This window comes from Mixophyes fleayi, chromosome 5, assembly GCF_038048845.1.
Source record: "Mixophyes fleayi isolate aMixFle1 chromosome 5, aMixFle1.hap1, whole genome shotgun sequence".
NCBI lineage: Eukaryota > Metazoa > Chordata > Amphibia > Anura > Limnodynastidae > Mixophyes > Mixophyes fleayi.
The window spans coordinates 23115191-23135782 of record NC_134406.1 but is presented as its reverse complement, the minus strand read 5'-3'; the positions used below and the strand labels follow the sequence as shown (position 1 = coordinate 23135782).

Sequence of the window (20592 nt, the reverse complement as noted above, 5' to 3'; positions counted from 1 at the left end):
AGACAATTTTTTATATTTTTTATATTAAAACCGGAAAATACTTCTTAAAACCGAAGATAATCACATACTTCCTACTATAAAATTAAAACGTTTAGTGAATATCTCATCTCCTAAAATTAAGGACCGTTTTTGTCCATTTGGCCATGTAAACAGACTTGCTGGTTTAATAGTGAACATGTGATCGCATATGTAGAGACCTTTATTCAACTAGCTGTTTTAACAGATCTCTTCAGTGTAAGATGTGGAACAGTGGCCTTTTCTGTGTAAGACTTGTAGTGTGTGCATACAGAACTACAATTCCTACATGGTAGAAGCCAGTGCTACATTAATTGCACTCATGATATTTATAATAAGCTAAAAAAAACTAATGACTTAAAGTTAAATATATGGCTCTACATATCAGGTTGTTGTCACCTTTACATTTATTGACTTCTTGTTGAGTTTGTCTTATAATTTGCATGAAGCCCTAACCCAATTCAGAATGTTAACTGGCTGAGAAGCTACTAACTTCTGGAACAAAGAGGAGGTTTCAATGATTGATTCTGTAATATTCTATTGTTTATTAACATTCCCGTATTCCATATATAGGACGATAAGATGCTGCAGCTGGAAGCACAACGTGTCAGTCTCACTCAGATCCATAAGGCTCATTTGGAGCTGATGAGTGAAACCTTCCAAGCGGAGAAGGAGAGTGAGCTTTGTAGCCTCCGAGATTCGCTGCTCACAGCCCAAGACCAAAAGATACAAGAGCTGCAGGATGTGCACCAGCGAGAATTAGTGCAACACACAGGTAATGATGAACATGGTGATGATTTTGTATTGACCTATTGAAAATGGGTCATATGTTGTGTGATATCTAATAAGCTAACATAGAACACTGTCATTTTCCTCAATCATGACGTTTGTGATCCTCCCAGATTCCATCAGCCACCCATTCTCCTTCATCTAAGTTGGCTCCAAGCTTTGGTCTTGCCACCAGCTCCTGAACTCTGGTGGTAACAACCAGAACACTCAGCTGGACCACTGGTGACTGGGCCTTTTGGCTAAGATCAAGTGTAGTGGGGGTGTGATGGTTCCCCTGAAGGGGTTGGTCTTCTTGGTCTGATGCCAGAAGGCCGTTGCTGTTAGTAGCTTGTGGTGCCTTTGCCTCCGGGGGACAGGGCCCGGAGGTGTCCTGAAAATGCACGGTTGGTGGTGGCGGGAACTATCACTTTTGCACAGAGTAAGGCACTAGCACAATGCATTTGAGTAACCCTGCATCACCTTTTTATTTCTTAGTCCCGACCTTTTGGTTAGACCAGACATTTTTTTAAACCCTCCACCCATCGGGCTTGGGCAATTTTTTTTTAATTAAACACAAAACACTTTTTTTGCACTATTTTCAGTTGGTTTGGATTTTGTTTGCACGTTCTGGGTTAGGTTATAGACCCTTATGGGCTGCACTCTCCCCTTGTTGTCAGAGTCTCCCTCCATTTGGGCAGAGTTGAAGAGCTAGTACCCTGGGGAGAACCTTCAGACAATCTCGGGGTAAAGGAGACTGCCCGAGCCTTGCGGCGGAGGCAGTCTTGAACACTCTTGTCCCCTGAGGGCCCTTATGGCTCCAGGGGTCGGGGATCTAACTATTTCACACACATTAATGTCTGTACTTTTACCATTTTTCCATAGGTGAATTCATTTGGTTGGTTTGTTTTCAAATATCATCTGCCAGTGACATCCAAGTTCTTCCCCTCTTTATTTTGGTTATAGTTGCTCTGCCCTAAATCTCTCCCAACTTAACTACTGTAACTGTCTTCAGTGATATTTATTTACCTTATACCAGTGGTTCCCAAACTTTTGCAGTTCGTGGCACCCTTAGAGTCTCTATAATTTTTTCAAGGCACCCCTCCCAAATAATTACAGAGCAGTCCCATTTTATAAGTAGCTGGGTCAAAAAACGTAATAAGTATTTAGGTCAGGACAGAAATACTTATTTAGTTGTATGCAAAAATGCAAATAAATCCAAGGGAAAATTAATATTTTTATATATTTTTTTCAATTATGTTTCTGTCTCTGTGCCCCCTCTGCATCATCTCCACGCACTCTGTGCCCCCTCTGCATCATCTCCACACACTCTGTGCCCCCTCTGCATCATCTCCACACATTCTGTGCCCCCTCTGCATCATCTCCACACATTCTGTGCCCCCTCTGCATCATCTGCACACACTCTGTGCCCCCTCTGCGTCATCTGCACACACTCTGTGCCCCCTCTGCGTCATCTGCACACACTCTGTGCCCCCTCTGCGTCATCTGCACACACTCTGTGCCCCCTCTGCGTCATCTGCACACACTCTGTGCCCCCTCTGCGTCATCTCCACACACTCTGTGCCCCCTCTGTGTCATCTGCACACACTCTGTGCCCCCTCTGCGGCGCACAGTTGGGGAACAAAGGCCTTATACTATCTTTGTTCTTTGATTATATATGAACCACAACTGTGATCTGTGTATGAAACCATTCTGTATTTAACCATATGTTGTTTCCACAGCATTTGAAGGTGAAACGTGTCAGATTCTTACAGAGATGTTAATGAAGATCATCAATAAAGAATGTGATCATAATAATCAGGTTGGATTACAACATGAACTATACACTATTTCTACGTAGATTTAGTTGTCACATAAGTGTTAGAAATTATTGTGCTGCAGATTACTTTCTTAAAATGTAACAAAAAACATGTGTTCCGTGGAAGATTGGAAGCAAATTTACGATCATAGGTGGAAATAAGAAGGGAAACAGATTTAGTCATTTAAAAATAAAAATGTTCCCTTTCTCTTTCATCCAGTGTGGGGGACACTGCTTACCATGGGTTTTGGAGGGGAGCACGGGGAGTTGGCACCTAGCTAGTTAATCTTTAGCACTGCTGACAGACCCCTCCCCTCTACAATCCCCCCGCCTCTTCCTCCTCAGTTTTTTTTCAGGTGCCCATGGAGTTGGGCAGTGTTCTAGCTTACTGCATGTATTTTTTATTTTTTACTTTATTTTATTTTATTTTATTCATTTTAACTTTTTTACAGGTGGCAGACTGGGAGTGTGTTCTATTATAGAGAACACACTCACAGCAGAGCAGCGCAGGCACTTTCCTGTGAGCCAGAGGCTCTCACTGACAGGGAGAGAAGAATAGGGTGCCTGAATAGCGAGTGACAAGCGGTCTCACCGGACCGCTGTCACTCCTGGAGCCTCCCCAATAACCGACGCTGCAACTGCAGGCATAGAGCGCCGGTTATCGGAGATTACAAACGCCGGCGGCCATCTTGGATCCGCGGAGGAGACGAGCAGAAGAAGGGGGCCATACCAAGATCCCCCCTCATACATAGGAGGGGGCATCGAGTGCTAACCGCTGCGGAGACCTCAACTTCTGAGGTCTCCACTACTCTGCCACATGCCAATTTTATTTTTTATACAAGACTAACGAAACAGCTGCAGAGACAGCATTATCAGAAGGGGGGAGCTAAGACATAGAGCTCCCCCGCCTTCCAGAGAGAGATGGTTTAGCCCGGTCTTCTGGCGCCAAGGAGAGGCCCAGGAAGAGAGAACAGATCTGAGGGAGCAGGCACCAGGATACTGCTGTTGGACTTCTCCCCTGTTTGGCCTATGGGCTAAGTATCTGAATTATTTAAACACATATTACTGTACTACAAAGTGGGCTAGTAGAGATTATATTGTAGTTCTCCTACTTGCCTAAATATTATATTGTGTTTAAAAAAATTACAAGTACAACTTTTATGACAAGATTAGTTGATTACTTGTTTTTTCCTACTATTCTCTCTACACCCTTTCTCTCTACAGCTAAATCTAACAATTTAAGTCTGTGTGATTGGTGTGCCTTCCTTTATAAAAATGACAGATCAAGGAAAGGGCCCTATAGCAAAATATTTCACATGTTCAAGATGTAATGTTAAATTACCTTGTGGGCAGAAAGACCCGTTGGCGCTCTGCTCTATCTGCGAAGCAGGGGCCCCCCCTGCGCTAACCCAGCATATTTCAGCCCCACTGACGGAGGAACCAGCCTGGGTGGCCTCCCTGACACAGTCGGTTTCCTCTTTAGCACAGATGGTTTTACAATCCAATCAGTTGCTATCTAGTGTGGCAGTCTCCGTGGTTAATAATGCTAGTACTCCTGTGGGCCTTCCGGCTACCTCAGGTTCTATTGGAACGTCTATACCAGGACCTTCCTCATTGATTACGGACCAGGTCCCTGTTCCCACAGAACCAGCATGGTCCGCAGCATTTATTAAGGGTTTGGATAAACTAAACCAGTTACTTAAATCCCCAAACATCCCGCCTGCTAAAAGGAAGCGGCCTAGATCCGTTATGGTCCTTTCAGACTCTGAGGGGTTTTCAGAAGAGGAGGGGGAAATAAATTCTGATCCTGACCAGGTTCAACTTTTGGAACAGGAAGAAAACACTAAAAGCCAATTTATTGATGATTTGGTTTTAGCGGTAAGACAAGCGTTGGACCTCCCAGAACCGGAGGATCCTACTCCTAGAGACAGAAGTCTCTTTAAGAAGGCCAAAAGGAAGGCTATCCGTTTTCCCCCTTCTGTAGAACTCAGAGATATTGCAGAGGGAGCCTGGAAACAGCCTGATAAGAGGTTCTCTGATCCCAAAAGGTTCTCTTCCCTGTATACGTTACAGGAGGAAGATGTGGCTCGCTAGGAGAGTATTCCAAAAAGTGGATATTCCAGTAGCATCTATTTCAGCTAGAAGGACGTTATGGCTGAAATCCTGGGAAGGAGATGGGGAATCAAAAAAGTCCGTTGAGACCATTCCTTTTTCAGCAGCAAGTTTGTTCGGCCCGGAATTGGATACTATGATCTCACAGGCAACGGGGGGCAAAAGCACTTCCTTGCCGGTATTCTCTAATAGGGGCCGGAACCCTCGGGTCAGCTCCTTTCATCAGCCCTTTCGGGGGACCTCCTTTCCTAGAGGACAGTCCTTTAGAAGTAGACAACCAAATGCTTGAGGCTTCTCTGTCAGAGGAAGATCCTCGTTTGCAGCTAGGCGCCAGGCCTCCAAGACCCAGGAGAAGCCTGCGTCCTGACGACCACTCTATTCTGCAGAAGGGGGCGCCAGTGGGGGGACGTCTGTCTTTGTTTCAGGAACAGTGGGCAGCGTCCTCCCAAGACCCTTGGATTCGGGGCATTATATCAAGGGGGTACATGATAGACCTGCTGGGCCCGGTACCACATAGTTTCTTCATAACCCCGCTACCCCGAGATCCAACAAGAAGACAGGCAATACAGGATTGTGTCGCCTCTCTTCTTTTGCAAAGAGTCATCTGCAGGGTCCCAGATGACCAGAAGGGACAGGGGTTTTATTCAAATCTGTTTCTGGTCAAGAAGCCGGACGGCTCTTTTCGACCCATCTTAAACCTAAAGAACCTCAATGTGCACTTACGGGTGGACAGATTTCGGATGGAATCCCTGAGGTCAGTGATAAACGGCTTAGAGAAGGATCAGTTTATGGCGTCCATAGACCTAAAAGGCGCATACCTCCACGTTCCCATTTGGAGCGACCATCAGTCTCTCCTAAGATTCACAGTGGGGCCCTCCCACTATCAGTTTCGGGCTCTTCCCTTCGGCCTCTCCACAGCGCCGAAGGTCTTCACGAATATCATGTCAGTAATGGCAGCGTGTCTTCACCTACAAGGAGTTCAGGTCGTGCCTTACTTGGACGATCTGCTCATCAAATCCTCCTCAGAGAATTGCTTACGTCATCACTTATCCCTCACCTTGGCGGTTCTCGAGGGCCATGGATGGCTAATAAATTTAAAGAATTCCCAGATGGTTCCGTGTCAACGTATGGTTTTCCTAGGGCTCATCATGGACACCAGCCAGCAAAAGGTGTTCCTGCCTGCCGAGAAGATCGTTTCAATTCCGAGTATTACAACTCGGGTCTTGTCTTCTCCCAACCCCTCAATACACTTGTGCATGCGGCTGCTGGGAAAGATGGTGGCCTCCTTCGAGACCATCCCCTTCGGTCGAGCTCATTCTCAATGTTTTCAGTGGGATCTGTTGACGAAATGGTCAGGATCCCACCTACGCTTGGATCTCCAGAGGATCTCGCTGTCTCTGAGGGCGAGAGAATCGCTCCAGTGGTGGCTCATTCAAGATCACATGGCGGTGGGCAGGTCCCCTTTGCTCCATGGTCATGGATCATAGCCGCAACAGACGCCAACCTGAGAGGTTGGGGGGCGGTAGTCCTGCACCTCAGGCTACAGGGGCTCTGGTCAGTTCAGGAATTATCCCTATCAATCAATACGTTGGAGTTGAAGGCAATTCTTTTAGCTCTTCGGGGGGCCCAGACTCTCCTTCAGGGCCACCCAGTCAGAGTTCAGTCCGACAATGCCACGGCTTTGGCATATGTCAACAGACAGGGAGGAACCAGGAGTGCAGCTGCAAGCGGGTTGCAGCTCAGATATTCCTTTGGGCAGAACAGTAAGTTCCAGCAATATCGGCGGTGTTCATTCCAGGAATAAAAAATTGGGAGGCCGATTACCTCAGTCGCAATGCGATGATGCCAGGGGAGTGGTCCCTCCACACGGAAGTATTTCAGTCTCTAGTTCAGAGCTGGGGTCTTCTGGATGTAGATCTCATGGCCTCCAGACACAACAGAAGGGTTCACAGGTTTTGCGCAAGGGCAAGAGATCCCTTAGCAATAGCGGTGGACATGATGTCCATGTTATGGGAATTCAGGTTGGGTTATCTGTTTCCCCCGATTCCCATGCTTCCCAGAGTACTCAGACGAGTGAGGCAAGGCGGTCGGCCGGTGATTCTAATAGCTCCCTCATGGCCGCGTCGAGTGTGGTACGCAGACATAATATCCATGGCGGTGGGACAAGGATATCTTCTTCCGGCACGAGACGATCTTCTTCTCCAAGGTCCTTTTCGTCACCAGAATTTACCTCGGCTCAGTTTAACAGCATGGCTGTTGAAGCCAACTTCTACAGGGCGAGGGTTTTTCATCCAGTGTAGTGAACACTATGATGCGAGCTCGAAAGCCAGTTTCGCTCGCATCTATCATCGAATCTGGAAAGCTTATATCAGATGGTGTGAAAATAGGACGTGTCACACATCCTCGTCTCCCTCGCTTATTGGCTTTTCTTCAGGATGGGCTGGAAGCAGGGCTTCGTTAAGGTTCCCTAAAAGTTTAGGTATCGGCACTTTCAGTCTTTTTTCACCTGAAATTAGCTGATTTGCCAGATATCAGGACTTTTCTTCAGGGGGTCTTACATATTCAACCTCCCTATGTTCCGCCTACAGCACCATGGGATCTTAACCTGGTACTGGACATGCTTAAAATGCCTCCCTTTGAGCCTTTACTTAAGGCAGATTTTAGGTGCTTGACCTGGAAGGTTTTTTTTTCTTTTGGCGATTGCATCAGCACGCAGGGTGTCGGAATTGGGAGCTCTGTCTTGCCGGGAACCATATCTGTTTTTTCACGAGGAGAGAGCGGTTTTGAGGACGTTTCCCTCCTTTGTTCCAAAAGTGGTGTCATCTTTCCATTTGAACCAGGAAATTGTAGTTCCGTTTTTTTCATCTACTTCTCAGTCTGATCTGCAGTCTATGAAAAAGTTAGATGTGGTTACAGCTCTCTGCATTTATGTTAAAAGAACTTCTCAGATTAGACGAACAGATTCTCTGTTTGTTCTTTATGATTCTAATAAAAGAGGCTGGCCAGCCTCAAAGCAGTCCATTGCAATGTGGATTACGGCAACCATTAAGCAAGCTTACATAAAGGCTAACCGTCCTGTGCCAGAGAGACTTACGGCCCATTCCACCAGATCGGTAGGGGCGTCATGGGCAGCAAGAAATGGGGCTTCTGCTGACCAGCTTTGCAGGGCAGCCATCTGGTCTTCTGTCCACACATTTACCAAATTCTATCAATTTAATGTATTCGCATCCGCGGATGCAAATTTCGCTCGTAGTGCTCTACGAGCGGGGCTTTTGGAGCTGTCCCACCCTTAGGGGACTGCTTTAGAACGTCCCCATGGTAAGCAGTGTCCCCCAGACTGGATGAAAGAGAAAAGAGGATTTATATACTTACCTTAAATCCATTTCTCTGATTCCGTCTGGGGGACACTGCGATCCCTCCCTTCTGCCTTTCCTCTGTATGCTCTTGGTTGATTGTCCTATCTCCTTGGGGCTTTTTAAATAAACTGAGGAGAAAGAGGCGGGGGGATTGTAGAGGGGAGGGGTCTGTCAGCAGTGCTAAAGATTAACTAGCTAGGTGCCAACTCCCCGTGCTCCCCTCCACAACCCATGGTAAGCAGTGTCCCCCAGACGGAATCAGAGAAACGGATTTATCGTAAGTATATAAATCCTCTTTTCCGTTGTAGTACTGCGGAAACGAATGAGAAGTCAAAGGGGTTATTATTCACTTATATCGCATATAGGTGCAACATTTCCATTAAACCAGCAACCAATCAGACACTTGCTTTCATTTTCTTTTATTTATTTATTTACATTTTCAAACTATGCAAAGAAAGAAAACAAAGAAAAAAACACCTATTACATAGAATAATGTATGATTCCAGTACAAAACAATGGGTATGCTCCAACATATCAAAGAAATTTTCATAACACAGAATAGTAAAGCATCCTGCACATCAGTACGTGGTAAACTGACCAAAGGGGGTAATAGCTATGCTGCCCAGCAGGTGGCGTCCTACAACAAACGCCGTCAGGGAGATGAGCATATGAGAAGAATGGACAGGAACAGAAAGGAGGGGGGGGGGGGTGGCATGGAGGCAGTAAGAGGAGGGAGGTTCAACCAGGATCACAGTCAGTCGTCAAAGACTGTGCTGCATTCATGACTTTACACATCGTGACCTTGCTTTCATTTTCTAACTTACACTGGAGAGAGAAAAGCTTAATGCTCATTGGTTGCCGCAGTCCAATGCTATTTTGCACTGAAATACAATGTTAATAAATGAGTTCTATCGTAGTCTTGTAGACTGAACCAATTTCATGAGAATGCAGCTTGTCCATTCACTAGGAGTCAGACATTAGTGATCACACTGAATACTCTGAAGTATTAGTATTGTATAATATATGCATAGGATATTGATCCAAAAAAGACTGCCTGCACAATAGGGGATGGGTGCACTTTTAATTACAATTCTTATTTTAAAGGAACATTATACTGAAATAATGCTTATTGATACCTAGCTTGTATGTTTTTCGCTTTACATGTTCTTAATAAATAGATGGTTTGTAATGCATTGGTTTGTAGAGGGAAAAGTAAAGATACATGTACCTATGCAGATAAACGAGGTTGTCCGTATAGAATGACTTAAGACCAATATCTTTTACTGAACATTTTTAAAGAAATAAATTCTAATAAATAGGATTTTAATCAGTCAACTAGGTAAAACTTTGTGTTCTAAAGCCAGGTTCACTTTAAAAGTTATCTTCAGTCAGTTATTTCAAAATGACAAAATCGTGTTTCCACTCTTTAACCAGGTTCTTCTTGGGAGACAGACGGATAAGGAGGATAAGACGGAGGGAACAGAGATGTTGGATGATGTTACCCACATGGCATCTTTAGAACATCACAGATCTGCAGTACAAAGTAATGCTGTAGTTTGGTGGTCTGACCACACTGTGTGCTGTAAGAATGAGGTTTATGTGATTAGAATAATCAGGACTTTACACTCATCTATGAGATACAGAATATTGCTAATTGGTGGTATTCAAGAAATGTAAGTGGTTTTTAATGTGAAGCTTTTTAAGGCAATTGCCTATCCGCCCAGTCACATGGTTTACGAAGAGAAACCGGACAAGAGGAGAAGTGCAGAATAATGCAGCGCCACAGCCTCAGCGGGCGATACGAACTGTGGGCAAAATACTCACGAAAATGACAAACAGAGTCTGGGGTTATCCTTGGCAAAAGGTTTATTGACTGGTTAAGGTAATTCCATCTTTGTGAGGAAATTCCCTCCATTGGGAATGACATTTCCTGGTGAAACAAGTGGTTCCGTTGTAAAACTTTGAGGGAACGCAAAGCTTTTAAACTATCCGCTGCTGGTTTCTACAGAATTAAGTCTTGGGCTGGTGGAACAGCACAAAGTGCCCTCAGTATATATATATATATATATATATATATATATATATATATATATATATATATATATATATATATACATATACACAAGTTAACCCGTGCTTGATACTCATGCATTCTAGTCAAATCAAGCTACTTAAGGTGTTAAAAAGGTTCTTGTCATGCATTTGGGCCTAGCCCAGGCCTCCTCAGGGGAAGAGCGTTACTTCCCGACTTAAGCGCCCTTTTTTAACGTGGTTTTGTCCACATGTCGCCACCTCATCATTTTTCTCCATCACCTCATCCTTCATCTTTATCGCCACATCTATCCAGATGTCTATCCAGACACAGGGATCTCTCTCAGTGGTCCTGAGTATCACACTCCTCTCGCTCTGTCAGCCCCGGCAACCACCAACCACTCCCCACTGTCACCCCCGGCAACCACCAACAACTCCCAACTGTCACCCCCGGCAACCACCAACCACTCCCAACTGTCACTTCTCCTTCAAGAAATATATATATATTTTTTTAAAATCTTTATAAATACTTTTAACAATTAAATTAACAAATTAAAAACATCTTAGTATACCAAATTTCAGCCCTTTCTGAGTTTTTTTTTTCCACACACACTAAGAATTTAGTAGGTCAGTGTATAACTCTGTCCAGCAGGTGGCGCTGCTGCTTGTTTTTTTTTTTTCACACAGACTAACACACGCCACTAGGCTTTTATATTATAGATATACACATGTTTTGTGAGTTTGTCACCAGTGATCCTGTTGTGCTACTCTATTCCGCAATCTGTCTCTCTTCCAGTTATAGGACCATGTGTTGTCATGGTTTACAGTCAGCTGCAATTAGGAGCAGTACATAGGACCCTATTACTTTCTGTGGAAGATCACATTTAATAAAGGAACACGTGATAACTTCCCGTTAATGGATTTATTATCTACTAGCCAAAACAGCACTCGCTTGGATGTTTTCACAAGTAGAAAGCTATAGCTGTATATTAAGTAATGAGTGGATTGCTGCTTTAGAGAAATAGGTGACAATGGCAACAATTACCACACTCTCCGGACATCTTTCTATTATTAATCTATCCATTGTATTGTGCCTGTTACCCAAGAATATATTTGAGTTTGTTCAGTCATGTGCAAAATCAGTGCCCAGAGCTGTTAATGAGTGCTCCCTCTCTGGTTTATTGCTACGGTTGTCATCCTATATATTTCCCTTGTTATATGATCACATTATTCGCTAAACATTTGTTTGTACAATGAACATTACTTATTAGGATTGGAGTTTTTAGTCTAATTCCCTCCATTTACCCATAATAGTACTTTATTTCTTAAGCAGGGTGACAGCACTTCTGTTGATCCCCCCGGACGCTGCGGAGAGAGCAGCATTATTACCTGCTAAATATTGCATTGTGTCTTATTACAGCTCTACATACAAACCTGACGATACTTCTGGAGAGGTTTTTGAACGAATATAAACAAATGAGAAATATTTCCAGTTGTATGGAAAAGGTACGGATGGTTTTGTCATATAATTCATATTTATGGTTTGTCAGAAAGTCTGGGAATACCTGATGCTTTTCATATGTTGGTTGTATTGTCAGTTAGCCGTACTAGGGTCCCGAACGACCAGGTATACGGCAGATTTGGCACCAACCAGTCTGTCTGAAGACCGGATCTGACATGGTCATGTAAAATTGTAAATGCACAGATGATTGTTATTGGCTGATCAGCTTGTCCATCCTGTCTGATTGCTTCCAGTCTTAATAAAAATGATCATCTGATTAGCAATGCACATCGATCTAATTGCCCATATTTAGTTCATTCCTATTTTGGCTTTAAAATTGACTGTGTGTAAAATATAATTATAGCGCAGATAATCTGTGTAAAATGAAATACTGGGATTTAAGTGATTAGAAAAACCTTGTTTCCTAGATATACTGTTTAAATAAATCTAATTTTAAACAGTATTATCAAAAATAATTCCTAAAGTGAATGAACAAAAGTCTCAAAGAAACTAAAAAAAACGTGGGTTTAAACAGATATTGGAGATATCTAGACTTAGTGTATTACCTGACCATCTGGTCGCAAATATTGCTTAAATACACTTGGTGGAAGCAACCATATTGTCAGCTGTCAGTTAACTAGGATATGAGGCTTATTTCTTCCTCTGTGATGTCATTAGCTCCTGGTGAATTAATAGGCCTCATTCTCCTAAACATACGTCCAGTTAAAAAACAAACAAACAGGCTGCGTGGGTGACAGGAGACCTTTAAAACAATTGGCAGGATGATGGACAGTCATATGCAAATCCATCTGTACACAGCTGGTCACATTGTTTACTATTCATAATTAATAAAAGGAAAGTGAAATTCAAATTTCTGTTGACATACCAGTTGGATGTTCTTTCCAGTGCTGGCTTCCTGTTGGAATATATAATAGAGCACTTGAAATAAACATGTAGCTCTTTTATTGCTGATGTTCAGACTTTTATTTGTGTCTGTTTTATATTGTCTGTTTTTGCAGACAGGGGATCTGGAAGGTAATAAAGAAGAACCAGACATCACTGGGGTGAGACAGATTGTAATTGATTCTCAGACCTCCGCACTGAGCCAGTCAGGTAAATGCACAAGACACAGAACACATATCGCTGTAGCAGTGTTTTATATACAGCAGGGGAGATGGAATTGAATATCAAAAGTAACACAGAGTTCTGGGGAAACTTGCAAGTGAAAGCTGTAGCAGGAATACATTTGATAACACATTTGACAAAGTAGAGAATGTAGACTATGTAGAGAATATACATCTACAATTGTACAGTGCTTCGGAATCTGTTGGCGCTATATAAATTGGGGATGATGACTACATTTTACAGATGAACCCATCATACACTAATGAGTAATAAGATTCCAACCCCAGTGAGCAGTAAGCATTCCCACCCCAGTGAGCATTAAGGATTCCCCCCTCTCCCCCCAATGAGCAGTAAGGATTCCCCCCTCTCCCCCCAATGAGCAGTAAGGATTCCCCCCTCTCCCCCCAATAAACAGTAAGGATTCCCCCTCTCCCCCCAATGAGCAGTAAGGATTCCCCCCTCTCCCCCTAATGAGCAGTAAGGATTCCCCCCTCTCCCCCCAATGAGCAGTAAGGATTCCCCCCTCTCCCCCCAATGAGCAGTAAGGATTCCCCCCTCTCCCCCCAATGAGCAGTAAGGATTCCCCCCTCTCCCCCCAATAAACAGTAAGGATTCCCCCTCTCCCCCCAATGAGCAGTAAGGATTCCCCCTCTCCCCCCAATGAGCAGTAAGGATTCCCCCTCTCCCCCTAATGAGCAGTAAGGATTCCCCCCTCTCCCCCCAATGAGCAGTAAGGATTCCCCCCTCTCCCCCTAATGAGCAGTAAGGATTCCCCCCTCTCCCCCCAATGAGCAGTAAGGATTCCCCCCACCTCCCCCCAATGAGCAGTAAGGATTCCCCCCTCCTACCCCCAATGAGCAGTAAGGACCAAAAGCACCCCTTCCCCCCCCCAACGAGCAGCAAGGATTACCCCCTCCCCCACCCAGGGAGCAGTAAGCATCCCCATCCCCCCAGTGAGCAATGAGGAGCCCTCCTCCCCCAATACGTGATAAGCATGAGTAAACAGTGATCTGCTGCAGCGGTGGAGCAGTCTGCTCTCTACACACAAGAGGTGTAGACCGCGCTGAAACTCCTTTCTGCTCCCCCGGAATGTACCCTTCATGAGATGTTATTTGGTTGAATATCTCAGAAAAGGCAGGGCTGTCGGAGATCATTCCAACACAGCCCTGTTATTGGGAGGGGGGGGGGGGGGGTCTTGAGGGATTGGATTGGACATGGTGAATTAATTTGTTGTACTATCTGTACTTTGACATTGATCCCACAGGAGTGACTTTTTTTGGTCAGGCTATTTTATTACCTGCATATGTGCCACTCACATTCAATATGTATCCAATGTTCATTTTTAGATTAATAGTGCTAGCTAACATTCACTACTATGTAAGTATCACCCATGGTTTAATGTTAGGCTCTCCACCACCATAATGTCCTCTCTACACGGCCTCACGCAGTGATTCTGCTCTCTTTAGATGTCCAGGAAGTTTTGATTGTCCCAGAACCGCCATCAGAGGAAGCTGAGAAACTGAAATCTGAGTTTAGCCAGCAGAGAGCACAGCTGGAAGACCGGCACTCTGAGGAAATTGAGCACCTGCGATCCTATTTCCTGCAACAGCTGAAGGAAAATGAAGACCGATTTTCCACAGAGATCATCCACCTGCAGGAGCAGTATCAGAATGTCACCGTGGGCTCCGTGGAGTTCAGGTAGGCTGTAGAGGTGCTGCTTTATAATCAGGAAGCAAACTTCTCAGGATAAGGAGAACATTCTGTGTACTCCGGGGCGATTAGTGGCACAGTTGGCACATTTGTAGAGGGCACGTCAGACTTGGCAACAACTGTGAGACCCAAATCCTGTATTCACTTTATTTGTACAGTAAACTTTATTATAATGGATTGTGATATGAAACTGTTTTCTATTATAAAATGTTTTAATGAAAATAAGCAGGGAAGAAACATACATGGAAAATGACAGTATAAATATTGAATAGTCCTGTAATTATAATCTGCATTTTCCATCCTACATCCGGCCCTTCCTAGTAGTTGTCCTCATTCTCTCAATATGAAAAAAGTGTGTCTGCGCTAAAATCTTACAAATAATACATAAAGAAGTCGCATTCTCATATATAAAACATGTCATTACATTTATTGCGCAAAAAAAACCCCACAGATATATGACCACTAATTAAAATGAATTGGCAATGTATAAAAAAACATAACAATACACCATAAATTGATAGATGAAAATGCAATGATGTCAGATGGAATAGTTGACATCTGTAATAGGAAATTCAAATGTTCACATAAACGAGTCCCAATGTCATGATAAAAAGACAAAAATGATTCAGATTTTACTGAGAAATTTGTTCTGTTGGTTGTAAGAAAAGAATAATTTCTGTGTCGGCATGAAAACGACTACTCACAGTGATATTGAGATGCGGAATGAAAAGAGACCAAAGAAAACACTGCAGTGTATAATAAATGATTTGTAGTGACGTGGATGATTTGAAGATAATTACTGATGAATCAGCTCAGTGGATAGTCTTATAGGGCAAATGCTGCCAGCGTCTCGAGCGGCCGTGGCGTGTGACAGCATGAGAGGCAGGGAAGCACACGCATGAACAGCAGCAGGAGATCTAGGCAGAGGAAGCTTTGGCAGGCATCCGGCTATGAGGAGTCCCTCTAATAGGACTCCGCCAGCAGAACACTAAATGAAGGTGAATTACAGCGTCCTCGACTGATAGACTTCTACCTGTATGAAAGGTCCTGCAATCGCTGTAGATGATTAGCCCAGTCGTAGTGATACAAATAGATTGGATCCCCTCCAATGTCGATAAACACAGAATAATGAACTATGGTCACAAAAAGATGAATGATGGGGAACCTTGACGCGTTTCTGTGCTACAAAGCACTTTCACCGGAAGGAGTCCTCATTCTATCGTTGGCATCATGTTTGTGAGCATATAGGCAGTGGTCAAAGTAGAAATTTAGCAGCAGCGGTATGAAAAATTTAATGGGAATGGAAGTGAATGGAATGTTAGAAGTGGCGGTACGTCATACCACCATATACAACCCCACTTCCACTATATATAGGTATATAAGATATATACAGATCACACCATGAAAGTCTAGCACAGCACGTCTATAGACATTCTTATTATAAATTTGGTTTATTTAAGAATATTTAGTAGGATATACAGTTATACATCATAATGCAATGAAAATATAAATTCTCTGTATTTTTCGGTTTGTATTAGCATTTAGGTTGAGGTTCCATAGTTTGATTGTCCAAGGTGAAATTAAAGTGATCCTTTCACCTTCACATAGTGGAGACAGCCATATTTTGTGCTGAATCAGTAGTTATCAGAATTCAGTCTATCCGTTCACAAGGAAGCTGTGATATCACAGAGGAGTCGCTGGTTTCTGCTGACGTGATAAGCTACTGTCTCATCAATATTGGCTCTGCTCAGAATCCACTGCACCCACTAGTGACAGGTTCCCTCCAGTGACAAATATCATAGTAAAAAAACACGACCCGCAAAAACTTCCAACTAATCAGCCAGTAGAGTTATAAAGACTAGATTGTTTTGAAGTCAAATTTCATGTGTGTCTTACATCTATACTGACCCTGTTTTTTGGGGGGTGGTTTGGAACGTTAGGGAGCTTTGTGATCATGAACCAGGAGTGGAGCTCGGGTTACAGGAAGCTGCCATATTCCAGAGCGTTTCTGCATCAGTTCCTGATCTGGTAAAGGTAAATAATGTGTGTTTGATATCAGTCTTTGTTTGTGCAGTATATTGATGTACACACCCCTGCCCTGTGTTGGTTTGGTAACAGACCCAGCAATACATGCAGGAACCCTGTACTGAGAATGATCGCTGTCTGTCCTGCACGCTTTATCTTACTTTACTCATGGAGTTTTTACTTTATTGTATATTGGAACCACCAAGTGTTTAACTGACTTTCAGCTTTCGCATGTTTATTAATTGATGGTAAGTAATTAATACATGTTGTGTTTTTGTCTTGGAGTTAACTTGCTGCAAATCAAAATCTCCCTTTGTAATTGACTTATTGTTGGCACACTTTGCTAATTGCAGACTCAAAATACACCTACAAAAAGTGCGTTTGACCATTTTGCAGAAATATTTGGAAAGAAATGTTGTTTGTTTTTACTGAAGAAAGTATTGGAATATGATTATCATGTCTGTGTTTTGCTGTATTTGATTCTTATATTGTAAAAATCAGCAAACTACAGTTTTTTAACATTCAAACAGATGTTTTGATAATTTATATAATTAAATAATTTATTCCAGATATGAAAAAAGGCTACATCTAAGTATACATTTTGCTTTAATATATAAGATAGATACAACCTATGTATGTAAGGACATTACCAGAATTGAAGATATTTGAAATAAAGATATTATGAAGACAGCCTTCAACATTTGAAGTACCTGTGAAATATTTTTTTCTGCTATGTTTATGAAAACTTATGTATCTGTATCTGTGACTGATAGAAGATACGAGTCTGTATTGGATTATTTAGTATTTTCACCCAAATTTGATAAGGTTGTGCAGGACAGGAATAATGTTACTTGCTCCAAAGCTGCAGTTGGCTGCTTGATTGCCAAAATAATTGTCAGCCAATGGAAAAGCAGGGAAACCTTAATAATCAGCACGCCCTTTTTTTTTTTAAATATATATAGATAAATAGATAGATATATAGAGATATATAGATAGATATATAGATATATATCTAATGTATATAAGCCTAGTGGCGTGTGTTAGTGTGTGTGTGGAAAAAACTATTTTCTCAGAAAGGGCTCATCCAATTGACCTGAAATTTGGTATACTGACATTATTTGACAAAATTATAATTATAATGGTGAAGTCCGTTAACTTCCATCATCCCCCCTTCACCCCGAGGGAGGGGTAGTAAAGGCTACATTTACCAGTTGAGGGCTCAAACTCTTGACCGTGTGGGTATTTATTTACCAGAGCCTGTGTTTGGTCATGGACAATTGTATGTTGCATTTTCACGAGTACGGGGAAGCAGTGATGTGAAAGTGCAGGTTATGAATACTGCCCTTCGAGGAAGACTGATTGAGCACAGCGATAAGGTGTTTAGCAGAAACGTTGTGTATCGAGAGGTTTTAGAACAGTAAGACGATGGAGATTAAGGATGTGGCGATGAAGATGAAGGATGAGGTGATGGAGAAGAATGATGAGGTGGTGACATGTGGACAAAACCACGTTAAAAAAGGGCGCTTACGTCGGGAAGTAACGCTCTTCTCCTGAGCAGGCCTGGCCTAGCCCCAAATGCATGACAAGAACCTTGTTAACACCTTAAGTAGCTTGATTTGACTAGAATGCATGAGTATCATGCACGGGTTAACTTGTGTGTGTGTGTGTGTGTGTGTGTATATATATATATATATATATATATATATATATATATATATATATATATATATATATATATATATATATATATATATATATATATATACACACACATAATAGAGATATATATATGTGCATTTAGTATTTGCTTAAGATGATTGATAATGGATTTCTTCAAGAATAATGATTGTTGAAAATGTTGATGATTTTTATTCTTTGTCTATTCACTACAGACAGATGAGGTAGCGCCAATGGGGGATCATTCTGTAAGGATGCCCGGCGGTCCAATTTATCATCAATTGCAAACCCTGAGACAGGCGCTGTTTGCAAAGTACGTAGAAGAAGTCGGAGCTCTGAAGAAGCAGCACGAAGCAGAGCTGAGTCAACTGAGAGCGGATCTGACACAGAAACAGAAGAGTGAGAACTCTGCTCTGAAGCAGGAGGTCGCCCAGCTGACCAGCGCCAAGCAAGACCTTCTCAGTGGCAGTTTTCAGATAGAGGAAAAGAGTCCCGTGGACTTAAATCGGTTATTAGAGGAACGCTACCATGAGAAAATTGAAGAAGAAATCGCACGAGTGAGTCCATGTTTTTTTCCTACAGATTTCCAGTTTTCAGGCTTGAATAATTATAATGTTATAATGTTAACCTAATGTGCAATCCTTTAGATTTTTACATCCTAGTACAACACCCTTTTCTCCCAGCACTTTTTTGCTGTTGTAGAACTATATGTCCCAGCATGCCCTCCAGCCAACTGAACATTCCTCCACTGATCAGTGCTCCATGTTCCCATCTCTCCTTTGCTGAAAAACTAGCGGTAGAGCATTAAAATTAAAAACAAAAATGACAGCTCTCATATTTGAAAAAATGTTTGTTTTTTTTGGCTTTCGTACATTATACCTGGAGGTGCCATGCTGCGCAAATCCCCATCTCCCTAGCCACTGCCGGCGGCGTCAGGCGCCCTGCCAGGGACTGTTTCATTCAGTCCCTCAAGACTGGTTCAGTCTGAATGCTGTTTGCACAGAGCAACAGCACCTGAATGGTATATCGTCATCACAGGAAATCTAAGTAGTTAAATGATTGTTTTTAAAAAAAAAACAAAAAAAAACTAAATACAATTTGTACAGGGAAAAAAACTAAGAAAAATGTCCATATTTCTCTGTATAAAAGTACACTTATTTGGCATTCCTATACTTAGAAAATAAAATGTATTCGTCTAGGTTTACCATCTTCAGAATATATAAAGGTGACCCCAGAAGAAAATACGCAGTAGTTACATTTTTTTTTCTGGTCTTACCTGGTGAATGAATGTAAAATGAAGCTGTATTTTTTGTTTTAATATGTTACCAAAAGAAACTCTTATATATGTCCATAAAAAAAAATATTATTTTTTTGGGGTAGAATAAGAAATAAAAAAGTCAGTAATGAAACCGTTTCTGTCAGTCATGTTGAAGACCAGTGGGTATATTTACTAAACCGCGGGTTTGAGAAAGTGGAGATGTTGCCTATAGCAACCAATCAGATTCTAGTTATCATTTATTTAGTACATTCTACAAAATGACAGCTAGAATCTGATTGGTTGCTACAGACAACATCTCCACTTTTTTAAACCCGCAGTTTAGTAAATATACCCCCCAGGATTTTGTGATAACTGGAAACTCAGCTTGTACTGGTTTTATTTGATATACTGGCATTTACGTATTTCAGTGTATATTTAGTCATACGTTCTCTAATATCCAGAGGATGAATAGAGGCTCTTTTACTTTCTCCCCTGTTATATTGTTCTCCTGAGGTCAGGGCCCAGTCAGACATAACCATGCCCTTTGGTTTGACAGCCAGATCTGGTTTCATTGTCCCAGCAGCAGACATTACTGGGCTGGAGTTGGGTTTCAAGGCTTAGCTATCATGATTACTTTTATTAATGAGCTTCATATAGGTAGTATGGCAGAGCTCGGGACCTTTCCTGAATGACGAGGAGCGATAATGTATGACTCCATTTTACATGCCACAGCAAATGTTTGGGGCATTCTCACTTTTTAAATTACAATTTCTTTATTCATTGTGTGCCAATTTATTAGTTATATATAAGCACTACTCGTTTTGTTATTGTGTTTCCCCTGATATTTCCTATTAAAACTGTAACACTATAACTAGAACAATGCCAGCAATAATTATGTTTCCTTATGCTCCCCACATTATCCTTAATACACACTTGCCAACAGTCCCTATTTTGGTGAGATTGTTCCTGTTCTCAAACCCATTGGGCTGGGGCCTACTGGCACCGATTTGTTTATATGGAAACAAGCACTTTTTTATGTTTCTCGTTTGTTTTTGTGTACCACGTTCTTTTGAGGGGTTTGGGTATAGACTCTTATGGGCGACCCTCTCTCCAAGTCATCGAAGGCTCAAGAACCAGTTCCCCTAGGGAAAGGGGCCTGCTTGAGCTTGTGGTGGAGGTGGTCCCGTAGACCCTTGCT

At 42.4% G+C, this 20592-nt stretch overlaps 1 protein-coding gene across 6 annotated transcripts in view; it reads left to right on the top strand.

Annotated features, from left to right (window-relative positions):
• AKAP9 (A-kinase anchoring protein 9) overlaps positions 1 to 20592 on the top strand; it is a 161735-nt gene that overhangs the window by 37539 nt on the left and 103604 nt on the right. For all 6 annotated transcript variants that reach the window (XM_075211837.1, XM_075211836.1, XM_075211833.1 and 3 more), the window contains 8 exons: positions 589 to 790; positions 2523 to 2602; positions 9502 to 9610; positions 11519 to 11604; positions 12619 to 12712; positions 14191 to 14422; positions 16375 to 16468; positions 18352 to 18693. In XM_075211837.1, coding sequence (XP_075067938.1) covers positions 589 to 790; positions 2523 to 2602; positions 9502 to 9610; positions 11519 to 11604; positions 12619 to 12712; positions 14191 to 14422; positions 16375 to 16468; positions 18352 to 18693 — 1239 coding nt within the window. The remainder of the gene's footprint in view (positions 1 to 588; positions 791 to 2522; positions 2603 to 9501; positions 9611 to 11518; positions 11605 to 12618; positions 12713 to 14190; positions 14423 to 16374; positions 16469 to 18351; positions 18694 to 20592) is intronic.